Source organism: Ailuropoda melanoleuca, chromosome 6, assembly GCF_002007445.2.
Source record: "Ailuropoda melanoleuca isolate Jingjing chromosome 6, ASM200744v2, whole genome shotgun sequence".
NCBI classification, from domain to species: domain Eukaryota; kingdom Metazoa; phylum Chordata; class Mammalia; order Carnivora; family Ursidae; genus Ailuropoda; species Ailuropoda melanoleuca.
The window spans coordinates 5,854,106-5,865,164 of NC_048223.1; the positions used below are offsets into that span (position 1 = coordinate 5,854,106).

The following is an 11,059-nucleotide window of genomic DNA, read 5'->3' on the forward strand; positions in this document are numbered from 1 at the left end:
AGCCTGATGTGGGGCTCGATCCCAGAACGCCGGGATCACGCCCTGAGTTGAAGGCAGACGCTTAACCGCTGTGCCACCCAGGCGCCCCTACGATCACTTGTTTAATCTCATATCAAAATCATCTAGAACTAGATGCTTTTACTAGGATAACATTAAATTTATAGAATAACTTGCAAAGAATTCATATATCTATGAGGTTGAATCCTCTTCTTCAAGATATATGACATGTTGTAAGTAATTTATTATGAATGATAATGTATCAATGAGAGATAACAATTTATATTCTTTATCTAGTTAAAATGAATTCCACGCTACCACAAACACTCATACTTACTTGCATTCAGATACACCTTCCCTTGAATCAGAGAAAAAAGGACCACAGTTGCAGCTAGCTCTCAAGGAATTCCACATACCTCTTGGCATATCTTATCTCTGCTCCCACATGAGTATATTCTGCATGTAAACACCATCCATCTCTATGTCATATTGGTGGGGTGGGGTTTGAATTGCAGCCAGAGCATATGGTCTTATTTATCTAACACAGACTGCTGTGCTTTATTGACCTTTTCCTAGAGTACTACCCCCTCACATTGCTATTGGCCTAACTTGCTGCCCTATTTTTTATATTTTTATATGCTCATATATACTTTTTATTCATTAGCTAACATGGAATTACAAGTTAGCATAGCTTCCTGGAGCTTTGGGGGCCACAAGGCTACTCTTGGAAAATGACAAAAGAGATCATTTATTGTGTAGTGTGGAAAAGAAACAGTTCTTTCTAATGTTTTCTCCTGGTTTGCCTTTGTTTCAAAAGAATACCTTAGGGACTGAAAAATAAAACATTAAGTAGACTGGGCTGGTATCAGCAACTGAATTCAACATGGGCTTGTTTTCAATAATGTTAACATGGGTAAGGATTGTATAAATCCATGGAGGGGAATAAAGAGACGTTTGGGTCTCTGAGTATAGAAAAAGCATGATGCTGTGCAGAGTCCAAAGCAAGTTCAGGTTTAAGAGTTGAAGACACCACTCCTGTGTTTTTAAGATTATAAAACACCATTTTGCTTCCATTTACTTTGGCAATTCTTTTTTTCATCTTTAATTGCTAGCAGTAACAATATTTACTATCCACTATGTGTCAGTTGCTAAGTATTTTACATCTATTTTCTCCCTTAATCTGGTAACTCCGTGTTGTATGAAAGCAATGTATGAAAGTTGTATGAAGAGGAGGTGGTATGAAGAATGGGAGGGGAATGGAAATGAAATTGGAAAAGTCCAGTTAGAGGGATAAATGGGATGGTTATGGAACATATGTCTGTAGCTGTTATCTATTTATCTTTAATTGCCTGGTACAAACTTTGCAACAAATAGAGCAAACATTAGAATTCATACCAGTTCTTTTCAAGAGAATATACTTTGATCATTAAAAAATTTCTGAGGGAGTGAAAGACTGGAAATATATAATTACTGTCTGTATAGTTAATTCTAAGTCATTAGGTTTCCCCTTTAATACCTAATAATCTTTAGGTTATAAGATGGAGAGGTGTCATAGAAACACATGAAATAATAAAGATAATTGGGAAACTAGACATCTATCTAAATGGCCATTTCATTAAGGAAATAGGTTGTTATTTCTAAACCTTCATTGAATTTTTAAAAAATCTATAAAAGTTGGAGGATGATTCATACTTACTGTTGAAGAAATTCAACAGTAAACCTTTTCACCTCTTTGAAAGCAAGGCTGCACTAAAAGTTCTTTACCACGTAAGAGGAGAAGCAATAGAACATACTTGTTGAGGGTCTAAGTGTTCATTCCAATGGGTTTGGATGATACAGGTATATAAAAATGAGATGGATCCCTGGCCACAGAGAACTTTCTAGTTGAGATTAATGAGACATTTACCCAAAAAGTATCCTTCTTCTCCCAAAACACAATAGTCGGTTAATGCAGTCCTTAAAATTAATTTATTTTTCCACTTTACACATACCCACGCATATACACACACTTTTTATTTCAGTAACAAGATCACCTTAAGGGCAGTTCCATTTTATATGTGTATTTGATAGGGAAGGAGTAAATAAATTTATTCAGTATGGGAAATTGCATGTAAGTGAGAAATCATCTGCGTTTTTGAAGTTCTTGTTACCCAGTCCTGTCTGAAGATTCATGGGCATAAAGTTTGCCCGTGTTATTCTAATCAAACCTCGGTTCTTTCACTCTGTCCCCTGCAGAAATATCTAGAGATCCAGTCAAGGGGCTTGCCTTCTAAATGAGACATGTGTCCTAAACTCCCTAACCATGTTATTAGCATAATTCTCATGAGGTATTCTTCAGCTCAGCACACCCAGATCATAGTCTTAATGCTATCAATACTGCTATCTGATTGCATACAGCAATTGTGGGATGACCGCAAGCCTTTTAAGGATTGTTTCACAAACAATAAATTGGTATACTAAAATAATAGAATTATGGGACATGTGGAAGGAGCTTTAGCAACTCTTCTAGTATATCCCTCCGTGTACAGCTAACCCCCACCCCCAAGACGTAGTTGTAGAAACGAGCAACTTGCAACTTTTAAAAGAAACTCATTATTTTTAAATCTGTGTTATGGGCAAATCTTGGGTGGTAGCCACCTTCCTCCATCAGAATCCCTTTCTTCCATACATTTTTGATAAGTATGATATTATTGATTCTGGCCTTGTTCTCTGATATATCCTTTTCAACTCTCTTGAAATGTCAACTTATCCTCCCCATGAAGAATTTTCATAACTTTGTCCCCTCTGGCTCTCATCTTTCAATACCCCAAGCTGTAGTTCTTTTTTTTTCGCTCACAGATTATTATTTTCCATTAAGAACTTCCTTTGGTTAACCCCTAAGCTGTTCCAGAACTAAGTGTGCATCCTCTATCAGTTATCCATTTTCTCAGTAATGCTGCATGCATAACAAAGCACCACAAAACTCACTGGCTTAAGGTATTAATAGCTCAAGGGTGCCTGGGTGGCTCAGTCAGTTAAGTGTCTGCCTTTGGCTTAGGTCATGATCCCAGGGTCCTGGGATCGAGTCCTGCATAGGGCCCCCTGCTCACTGGGGAGTCTGCTTCTCCCTCTACCCTTCCCCCCTGCTTGTGATCTCCCTCTCTCTCTTATTCTTTTTCTTAAATAAATAAATAAAATTTGTCTTTTAAAGAAGGTATTAATAGCTCAAGAGTATGCAGGTCCAAAATTTAGGCTTTGCTCTGCTGGTTGGTTCTTCTTGTGCCAATTGGTCTTACTCACATGTCTGATACTTGACTGAGGTGACAAAAGTAGTTGGACCACCTGCCTCTCATCTTCTAGCAGGCTTACCTGGACATGTTTTCATAGCGATGGCAGAAGTGTGCAAGAGGAAGCAGAAATGTGCAGGTGCCTTGTCGGGCCTCTGTTTGACCCAAGACTGCTAATATCCTATTGGCCAACAAGCCACATGGCTGAGGTCTCAGGCAGAGTGAGAGGGTACTACAAAGGAATAGCAGAGGGATGGAAGGATGAAGAAGTGTAGCCATTAGTGCAATTATCCCATCATCAATCCAAAATAAAAACTCAAAACTAACATGAAAGTAATACTGAACTTAGCTAAATAGACCCCAAGGGGACTATGAAGCGTAGATTTATAACAGTGATCACAGATTTATATCTTTTATAGATAACAGTTTTTAGTACCAACTGACAATTGATACCTTTATTTTTATAGTAAAGAACAATTATCATGTAAACTAAATGTAATTTAATTCAATTTATAAGCATTTATTTACCAAATATGATGTACTAGTCATGAATAAACAGCTAGTTTATTGAGCAGTGTAACCATAACTAGATGCTTATTGAACCCCAAATGTTCCTCATCTTTCTAGGCAGCATATAGATAGTGTGATGACAGACTCACAGAGTCTGAACCTGAGTAGTTAGAAAAGGGATTTCTCTTGGTTCAGTGATCTCCCAGGGATCATTGATGATAGACTCAGGTGCCTGAAACAAAATACCAACATAATGAAAAGAAGATGGAAGATTCAGCAAGGAAATTCTTAGCTTTTCTATATCTCTGGGCTGGTCACACAAGGTCTTAGCTATATACCTAACGGTTTTCTAGAAATTACTCTAAGGGCAGCAGTTAGCACTACTTGTGGAAGTGTGACTTGCACTGCATATGTTTTACCTTTCAAGAGGAAAAAGAACTAGAAGTGGTCTGTCTGGAAAATGACATGCTATCATTGAGATTTCTCCAGTTGGCTACACAGAAATAGTCTCTACTCACCCTAGAAGTAGATGGAAGCCCCATGATTTATTATGTCTTTTTAACCTACCTGAGCGCACTTACATCACTTGTTAGATACTACCAGCAACTTTCTCCATCAAATTTTTGGTAACAATAACTAGGAAAAAAAATGGCCTTTCCTGAGCAGCAGTTACTTTCCCTACCCAGTCAGAGTAGAATTTTTTAAAAGCAGTGAAATCCTTTAATATGGACTTGGCAAAGGAAAGGAGGAAGAACCCAGGTATCCTGCCTACAATATGACAAAAATAGCTTTCAAGAGTTAGAGATATTAGTGGAGAAAGATCTCTTAATAATAACCTAAGAAATGTGTGGGGTGCCTGGGTGGCTCAGTTGTTAAGCGTCTGCCTTCGGCTCAGGGCGTGATCCCGGCGTTGTGGGATCGAGCACCACATCGGGCTCCTCCACTGTGAGCCTGCTTCTTCCTCTCCCGCTCCCCCTGCTTGTGTTCCCTCTCTCACTGGCTGTCTCTCTCTCTGACAAATAAATAAATAAATAAAATCTTTTAAAAAAATAATAATAACCTAGGAAATGTGAATCCTCTAAGTTAAAAAGAAGCAACATTGACTTATTGTATCAGACTCTCAGTAAACACATTTGTGTAGGAAAAAAAAAAAAGAAAGAAAATCACTCATCTGAATTAATGGTTCCATCCCTAAGTTTCTTTTATTTTAGAGGTTTTACAAGTTACCACCTGAAAGATTCCACTAGGTGGAGATCCTGAGCCATACTCCATATGCTTTATTGAAAACGAAGACATGTGACAAACATTTTATCTTGCTTTTTAGTTCATTTTTCAGGGCATTTTTTTTTTCTTTTTTGACATTTTTTTCTTTGAAATATTGCAGAGTGGAATTATTTATCACTTGGCATATTAAAGAAAATCTGGCATGTACAAACAAGCACTTCAAAGGTTTTTAGTAACACCTATCATAGAAGGCTGAATTGATACCAGAAACCAGGAGGGTAAAATCTATGATGGTATTTTATTATAAAAGAGACATACAGGGGTTTGTACATTTCTTTGGAACCATAGTGACCAAATCACACATAAATTATTTGAACTGATCTGTTTATAAAGACATTTACCTTAAATCAGATGACTGGATTCTTTGAACTCAAAATTCTGTTGTTCAGAATCTAGTAAGATAGAGTTAAGATAGGAAAAAAAAAAAAGTAGAAGGATATAAATTTCCAATGCTTGTGAACTACCTGGCTCTTTAGTGATTGACACAGATAACTGAATATCACTATGAGTTGGGTATATCCCATGTACCTTATCTGGGTTCTAAAGGAAGAGAGGGGGAAACTCCCTTGGCTCACAAGAAGAGCATATGAATTTCGAGTTTTGCCCACTCTTTAGGAAAGCTAGTAGAAGCTGTTACCAAGAGTCCCAGCGGAGGAGAGCCAGGTCTTCTAGAAGCATCTAAGGATTCTCCAGGATGTCAAGAAGTCCTTGGAATGAATAGTTCCTCTTTTTTATGAATAGAACCTCAAGTGCAACTCTATAAATGGCAGAGCCTGGGCTAGAACTCCCCCTCCAGTGCCCATCTATTCTGCTGGCTGTTTCTCACCTGAATTGATCTGAGTTCCTCAATTCTGTAGGTTATGAAACTTGTAAAAGTCATCCATAAAGCCTTCCCAAAGAGGTGAGATAAAAAGAGCTTTAAATCAGGAATATTAGCAGACTCAGGATCTAATGTAACCTAGCTACTAAATTGTATGACCTTGTTCCTTAGACCTTAGCATCCTTATCTGTAAAATGAGGAGGTTGGAGAAGACAATCTTCTTATTCTGTGTTCATCCACAGGCATATTCTTTGCTCAGACAGGCTCGGGTCAACTTGAGAAAATAATCACAGGTATTATCCTTGTCTCCATTTCCCTCATAAAAATGTAGTTCATGTGGCAAAGTTGCTTTGAGAATCATCACACTAATAAAACAATTCACTGCAAATTTTTATTTGGGAATATAGCAGTTGAGCTTCCATTAGGGACTATTTTAATTATTTATTAAAGATTGCAATAGAATTCCATTTTAATGAAATTGGTAGACCATCAAAATAGCTCATTAAAATTAAAATACCAAAATACCATTAAAATCCACTTTACAAATAAAGAGGGCATTGATGACAATAGATATGATGTTGGTGGTAGTTATTATTATTTTTTTAAACCGTTTCCATAATGCAAATGTGTACTGTCCTCTTTTGTATTTACAACAGTACCAAACCCATCAGGAGATGATGTCTAAAGAAGGCTACTTGGAGAATTTCCAAGAAAGGGATATGAGAGCATGGTTCTGGGTATATCCATTTGCCCAGTTGCTATGTAGGCATATTCTATGAATGTTCACAATAAAATGTGGGACATTTGGGCATGGAGATCCAAATTGCACTGGGTTTGATTGGGTTATTTTTTTCCCAGTCTTTCCAGTAGGAGATGGAGGTCTGCTGGTTGCTATAATATTATTATGGTTCTAAGACTAAATCTCAGTGATTTAGGAAAGGACCCTTCTCTGAAACAATACACTATTGATGAAAGGGGGAAATGCTGGACAGTAAAATACATAAGAGGAAATAGAAACCACAGATCTGTGTTGCGTTAGTTGTAACTCTTTAAGTGACAGAAATCAACTCAGGACAATTTAAGCAGGAAAAGGGTATTTATTATGAGAACAGAGGGCATCTTGTTGAATCTGTTGTCAGGAGAGGAGCTGGCCCCAGGAAGGAGCTGGACAACCACTAAGGACTTAGGAAGTGCTCATTTTCAACCTCTCTTCTGTGTTCTTCCACTTTCCATTCCTTCTGCCTTTCAGTGGAGCTGAAGGGGAAAATGCAGACATGCCCTAGCCCTTACATTGATAGTTTCTCAGCAGAAAGACCAATCCAAACTGACTGGCTATTTCTCTTCCAAACTCAAATTATTTGAGGGGGTGAGTAGAATCTGAATAGACTAACTTGGGTCCACATGCCCACCTTAATTTGAACGCTTCTGCCCTGGAAAGGGGATAGTGTTTACAGGGCTTCTGAGGCCCACTGTAGGGATGTAACAATAGCTCTCAAGGGGTCTGTCATCCAGGGAATAACAGAGTCAGACATGAAAGGTGGCAGTGTTACCTATTGGTTAAGAGCAGGAGTTTGAACCCTTCGTACCCATGTGACTAAGTTGGGCAAGTTGTTTAACCCTCTCCACATTAGTTTCTTCAGCTTTAAATTGAGGAAACCCATAGTGTTGAAATGAAAAGAGCTAATCCATGTAAAGTTGGTAGCACATTGCCCACAGTGTCGCTAATGAATATTAGTTGTTGTTACTCTTGTAATCATTAAAATGTGCAGCTACTTTTAAAAAATGTCTAGGGTTATTTTGAATCAGTTTCTGAGGCTGTAGAAACTGGTTTGTAACCTCTTATTTTATAACCTTCCTTTCCTGGTCAATAAACAGACATTACATTTAAGAGCTTGGTTTTATGCTGTCTTAGATGGCCCCTTCATCCTCCGCCTGCCTCTGGCCCCTCTGTCTACCCCCTGCCCTGCCTGGGTCTGCTGGTTTCTGCTAGAACTGGCTAGCTTAGTGTCATTTATACCTCCTGAGCTTTCCTTGCCCTGGGCTTTATACTCTTCTTTACTTTTCTCTGACTCTCCTCTATTTTGAACTTTTGAAATTGTCTGAAACCTACTTCTACCGTGGTTCATTTTCTCTTCTCTATTAACAACTTTATTCCAAACATCTTCAAGTCTGCATATCCCTGAGACCTTCTTACTCTCTTTAAAGATGTGAGGGTCATTAGTCTATCAGGGGGGATCCCTGCAGCCATTAAGTCACCATAGATTACAACATTCTGCCCTCAGAGGAAACAAAAGAGCCCTACTTTGAGAACTGATGCCAGATTTACAAAGGATATTATAATATGCAATCATCCAAAAGTGATTTCTACTTTTGAATATGCAACACTATATCTCAATAGTTATATTAACTAGGTTGACCAAACAATGACTTGAAAATACATCTGTTCTACATGAGTTTTCCATTTAAGGAAGCTAATTATATCCATAACAGCAACCTTTGGTTAGTGTGGCTGTTGACCATGAGTTGGCAATGGCTTCGTTATGTAGAACTGGATGTTATAAATGGTAGTCATTAGACAGGATTCTACTTTTATTTAGGGGCCAAAGATACAAATGCAAAGTTTCTCAAATTGGACATTCTGGGAAAGTTCCAAGATGATGGAAGAGGATGAAAGAGAGCAGCTTTGAAAAACTGTGTAATGGTAGCAATAATAAAATCACTAGTCCAGCCTCTACCCCCACATACTTTCCCTGCTGTTTCCTTTGCCTAGTGACTGCATTGACTCGTCCTTTGATCATTTCCTCCTCCTCATCTCATTATCTTCATATTTCCTGCCAACCCCTTCATCGTACCATTTCTAATTCAATATAAGACAAAGGAAAGGGTTTGCTATTATGCTGTCCCCCTTCAATCCTGAAAATCATGTTATACCTTTATTGTGAAAAAGGAAAAATACAAGGTGAAATATGAAAATGTCAAGAGATAGAATAAGTCAGCTACAAAACTGGACACCATAGTTCTCACCTTGGGTGGCAGGAGACACATGTTTGAAATTTGTAGGGTTGGGAGGAAAACTTTTATTTGTCTGAATGGTGTTATAGCTTTTGGTTCTTGGGATACTCAGATGTTCATTGACTTGCAATGCACAGCAAAGTTCTGCTCAGTGAAAAATTGTTGCATTCCAAGTGCCAGTGGTTCTGTTGTTGAGATACTTTAGTGGAGTGAAATATATCGATTATTTAGTTTGGGGGTCACAAAATGGCCATTGAGCCAACATCTGTGGTCAACAGATGTGTTTTGTTTTCCTTGAAGCATGTTTTATAAAAATTTAAACTTGAATGGTGGGGAGGCATATTCTCCATTTACCCATAAGGCCCACCCCCTCTGGTTTTTCACCACTTTGTTCATTTATACTACCCACTTGGAACTTGAAAGCATTTGAATCTGTCCATTGATTTTTATTTAGGTGCCACAAATCTACATCTGAGAAAAGCAAATATTTTCTTTGAAAAGAAAAGCAAATATTGAATTCTCCTTGTTATTGACTTGGTTTTTCTTCCTCTGGAATTTGGAAAGTGTTTGGCCATGTAGACCACATCTGACATTGTTTCCAAGGGGAAGTTCCTGGGATATCAAAAGTAAAAGCATTTATTCTCTTACTTTTCTGCACCTGACATGGATCTAGTGGTTCATCCTGCAATTTACCTCAGCCCCTGTTGAAAGCATTTTTATTTACTTATATTTGTCTATACATGATTTACAGCTTTTGAAAAAAGCTTTGAGACAGCTTATAGTAACAGGGCAATTAAAAATATAAACAAAGAGGAGTTAAGATGGCAGAGGAGTAGGGGACCCCTTTTTCAGCCGGTCCCCTGAGTTGAGCTGGATAGGTACCAGACCAGCATGAACATCCACGGAATCAGCCTGAGACGCAGGAAGATACATCTGGATCTCTACAAATGAACATCTCCAGCGCTGAGTATTGAGGTACGAAGGGGGGAGCCATGAAACTGCGCACAGATATCGGAAGATAAACAGAAGGGGGAGGGAGCCGCTGTGTCAGGGCCCCGGGAAATGGGAGCGACCTGCACAGGGGAGCGGGCGGACCGTGGACCCGCACCCTTGAGACAGCAGACTGAGACCATGAGCGGGGGGCGCACGCTACCAAGCATCTCACGGAACTCCGGAACTCCGGTGCGCTCACTGGGCCCAGACCAAGACCGGGAGCTCTGGGAGCGCGCACGGGGCGGCTGGTGGCTGGCGGGCCACCTGCACCGGGGAGCGGGTGGACCATGGACCCGCACCCTCGAAACAACAGACTGAGACCATGAGCCGGGAGCACGCGCCACCAAGCATCTCACAGAGCTCCGGAACTCCAGTGTACTCACTGGATCCAGACTGAGACCGGGAGCTCCAAGAGCGTGCATGGGGCACCTGGCGGGCCACCTGCATGGGGGAGCAGGCAGACTCGCGGTCGGCAACCGCGAGACACCAGACTGAGACCGGGAGCTCCGGGAGCCCACGCGGGGCAGCTGGTGACTGGCGGCTGGTGGGGTTGGAAACACAAAGGACAGAGACGCGCCGGCCCTGGAAGTGAGGGCTGGGACACCGGGTGTGGGGCGCACAGCCCGGGATGCTGCAGGGTTGAGCAGCACCAACAGAAACAGAGTTAAAATGGCCAGAAAGCAGTGGAGAATGGTCCGCAATCCCTCTGTTCTGAGACAGAGGCTGAATTTCGGCCGCTGCTGCTCTGACTCTCAGAAGAGGCACAGCAGACCGCCAGGGAAAGCCGCCAGAGAACAAAAGCCCAGAAATACCAGCTCACAGGGTGCCCATCCCCATCCCCCTTTGCAGGGGACATGGAGACTCTACCCAAACAGGGTTTCCTGCGTACCAGCGCAGCAGGCCCCTCCCCCAGAAGGCAGGCTGAAAAATCAAGAAGCCCACAACCTGGAGCGCCTGAGTGGCGCAGTCATTAAGTGCCTGTCTTCGGATTAGGGTGTGATCACAGCGTTCTGGANGTTCTGGAAAGGAGTCCCTCATCGGGCTTCTTCGCTGGGAGCCTGCTTCTTCCTCTCTCACTCCCCTGCTTGGGTTTCCTTTCTTGCTGACTGTCTGTCTGTCTGTCTCTCTCAAATAAATAAATAAAATCTTTAAAGAAGAAGCCCACATCCCTAAGATC

At 40.6% G+C, this 11,059-nt stretch overlaps 1 protein-coding gene across 1 annotated transcript in view; it reads left to right on the forward strand.

Annotated features, from left to right (window-relative positions):
* Positions 1-11,059, forward strand: part of SLC9A9 (solute carrier family 9 member A9) — a 482,912-nt gene that overhangs the window by 88,345 nt on the left and 383,508 nt on the right. Inside the window, exon 5 of the mRNA XM_034661809.1 lies at positions 9,344-9,384. Within this exon, the coding sequence (XP_034517700.1) occupies positions 9,344-9,384 (41 nt within the window). The remainder of the gene's footprint in view (positions 1-9,343; positions 9,385-11,059) is intronic.